Genomic DNA, 3,299 nt, shown 5'->3' on the forward strand with positions numbered 1-3,299 from the left:
TGAGCTATCAAAATGAGCTACCACAAGTGCACATACCCTGTCGTTTTCGCATTTGAAGAACACCCATCCGGGGTGCTTCGGCGTGCCTGAAGTGAGCTGCAGCACTTTCCGCGTGCAGTCGTCGCACTCTATGAGCGGCATCGGCAAGCCACAAAGACGTTGCGCGAGCGCCGAGCCCGGTGGACGGCCGGACGAATCCATGCCCGCAAACCTTCGGCGGCAGCGGGCGGACGAAGCAGTACCTGCATGCGGCGATGCGCCTTTGTCTGGGCTGCGTGAAAGGCTCCCCGACCACTGCATCACTTGGGGCAGCAACCGGCGGCCGAAAAAGCCAAATCCGGCGGCCCGCGATGAAGTGTCGCAGATCTGCAAAATCCGGCGGCCCGCCGACGCAGAGGGGGAAGGGAGGGGAGGCCTCGTGCCCATGGCGGCCTTCCGGCGTGCTCCTGCCAGCTGCTTTCGCCGGAATTTTGGACGGCGGCCGGCGGCGGCGCGAGAGAGGAGAGGAGGGGTGGTTTGCTGGAAGAAAGTGCGGGATGAAATGTCCCCCCCACCAACCGCTTCCGCTTATAAGCAGGGCACCGCAGCCGCGAGGGGGAAATCCACGTTTTCTCGGGTTGGGCTCGGGATTTTGCCGCGCCCCCTAAAATTTTTTGCGGGCCGGGACGGGATGCGGGGTCTGATCGGGCTGGTTTTTCCGCCCTTACCCGCATTTTGGCGGTTATTTTACGGGTCGGGCGGGATGCGGGGTCTGCTAGAGTTGCTCTAAGTAGAGGATGGTGCGAGCTGTAGTAGCTGTTTTTTCTGCCGGGAAAACTTTCAATCTTTTCATCATCTGTTATGGCAGTACAAAAAAATATCAGAAGCCACAAAAATTACATTTAGATACGTAGAACACCTATCGACTATAAGACCTGGAGCGACCCGAACACAAACTCAAAGTTTATCTAATCCAAACAAAGCCCAAAGTTGACATTGCTTTCTGGCAGATTAGATGATTACTATGATTTTTATGTCATTGTGGAATGAAGACTGAAGAGGTTAGAGCAATCCGTAGCATATGCTGTGCTGGAATGCTGGATATGCGTCAATCACCAATGCTGACAAGCTAGAGTAATATTTTTAAATGCTTATTTTTGGGTGCATGTAGCAATATCGCGCTTGGCCCCTTTGACCTCCGGTGTCTGCACGCGGCGCCCAGATGGGGTTGCCCACACACGTCGTAGGTAACGAGGTTGCCGCAAGTTTAATTACTAGTAGTACTCCTACTACCAAATGGTAGTAATGCGCTCCAGTTTTGGAACTAAATGATTTTCGTGATAAGATCGATCCATCAGCGCTACCTCCATCCTGATCATCCTGATCGCCTTCTATAAATACCTCAATCCAGATGCATCTTCCCCACACAAATCCAGGAAAACCAACAAGAACACACCGACCGGCCATTGATCTCCAACCTCCACACAAGTCCTTCTTCGGTTAAGGTTGAGAATTTCGAGGCAAGAGGTAGGTAGCTACCCTAGCCATGTCTCCCTCCCCTGATATAAACCTCCCCCGCGTGCTCATCGTCTCCCGCCGCACCGTCCGCAAGAACAAGTTCGTCGACTTCGTCGGTGAGTTTCTTGTTCATCACTTCGTCCATGTTGGGAAAAGTGTTGGATTCGTTGGAACTTGGAAGAATGCTCCAATTGCTGACATTTGCATGCATGGATGGATGCAGGGGAGTACCACCTGGACCTAGTGGTGGGCCACGGCGCGGTCCCGGTCATCGTGCCGCGGGTGGCCGGCGTGCACGCCATGCTCGACTCCTTCGAGCCCATCCACGGCGTGCTCCTCTGCGAGGGCGAGGACATCGACCCCTCCCTCTACGACGCCCGCCGCGACGGCGACGGTGAAGGCGACGCGCTCTCGCCGGAGCAGCTTGAGGCCGTGAGGCGCCTCCACCCGAGCGACGCCGCCGTGGACCACGAGAAGGACTCCATCGAGCTCCTCCTCGCACGCCGCTGCCTCGAGCGCAACGTCCCGTTCCTCGGCATCTGCCGCGGCTCGCAGGTGCTCAACGTCGCCTGCGGTGGCTCTCTCTACCAGGACGTGGAGCAAGAGCTCCACCCCCAGGACGACGCAGCCGTGTGCCACATGGACTACGCCAACTACGACGGCCACCGGCACACGGTGCGCGTGCTCCCCGGCACGCCGCTGCACGACTGGTTCGCGGACTCGCTGCTCGACGGCGACCAGCTGATGGTGAACAGCTACCACCACCAGGGCGTGCGGCGCCTGGCGGAGCGGTTCGTGCCCATGGCGCTTGCGCCGGACGGGCTGATCGAAGGATTCTACGACCCCGAAGCGTATCACCCCGGCGAGGGCAAGTTCATCATGGGGCTCCAGTTCCACCCGGAGCGCATGCGCAAGGAGGGCTCCGACGACGTCTGCTCCGAGGTGCTCGACGCCAAGCTCCAGCCGCCGTCTCCAACCCTGCACGAGTGACCCGTGCGTCCTCTGTCTATGTGAACGTGACCGGAAATGCTTGCTTGGTTCATCAGAAATCCAAATATTGCATGGCATCCTGAATTAATTAAACCGTGATGTTGATGCATGTAACTCGACAAGTGTTAGTTGACTTTGTTTCTGTGTCCGTACAATGCATCTACTCGCTGACTTTGATGAAGGAAAGACGAAGAGAGTAAGTAGTGTAGATCGTTCGTAATTGAGGTGTCATTCTTATCCCGTGGTCATCCCCTCGTACGTACTCCTATCTAACTTGTGTACCACAGTTTCTTCATCGAATTAGCTTCATGAAGCGGAAAAATATGAAGCTACTTTTCGACTGTGCAGGAGGGGCGATGTTGTCGGTGCACCTTCGGCTCGGCTTGCTCTAATGTTTGTAGTTGTTATTAGGTGGTTTACAAATGTAGATACAATATTTTTCTTCTGATGTTCTCTATGCTACCTTGACAATTGATAAATAGATCCAATGTTTTCTTTAAAAGAAAAATAGCAAATGTGTTGACTTCATCAGTTGGACGGCTAGCATTTTTTAGCAAGTTCCGTTCTCAAACCACTACTACTGGCTAGTAGTAACATTCTGTTGGACAAAACAAAAACTTATTGCCGCAAGGCGGATCCATCCACGAATTAGCGAAGGAAGGTTTACGTAGTCCTTTCGTAGGTGTAGGATTATTGTTTCTGCATGATACTAGTTACTTTTTGTACTAGTGATAAACCTTCTTTCGCTAATTCTTTGCCCCCCCCTCCCCCCCCCCCCCCCCCCCCCCCCCCCCCCCCCCCCCCCCCCCCCC

General features: G+C 54.7%; 1 protein-coding gene across 1 annotated transcript; it reads left to right on the forward strand.

Annotated features, from left to right (window-relative positions):
- The first annotated feature begins 1,322 nt into the window (after positions 1 to 1,322).
- Positions 1,323 to 2,487, forward strand: LOC125546530 (putative glutamine amidotransferase GAT1_2.1). Its single transcript, XM_048710760.1, has 2 exons — positions 1,323 to 1,613; positions 1,721 to 2,487. The coding sequence occupies exons 1-2, from the start codon at positions 1,526 to 1,528 to the stop codon at positions 2,485 to 2,487; spliced, it is 855 nt and encodes a 284-aa protein (XP_048566717.1). The 5' UTR covers positions 1,323 to 1,525.
- Positions 2,488 to 3,299: the final 812 nt, after the last annotated feature.

Source organism: Triticum urartu, chromosome 3, assembly GCF_003073215.2.
Source record: "Triticum urartu cultivar G1812 chromosome 3, Tu2.1, whole genome shotgun sequence".
Lineage (NCBI taxonomy): Eukaryota > Viridiplantae > Streptophyta > Magnoliopsida > Poales > Poaceae > Triticum > Triticum urartu.

Bases quoted from the DNA above. Each gene is read 5' to 3' on its own strand.
- LOC125546530 (XM_048710760.1), top strand. From the start codon at position 1,526: ATGTCTCCCTCCCCTGATATAAACCTCCCCCGCGTGCTCATCGTCTCC. The intron at 1,614-1,720 runs GTGAGTTTCTTG...GGATGGATGCAG, and splicing joins CAAGTTCGTCGACTTCGTCG to GGGAGTACCACCTGGACCTA.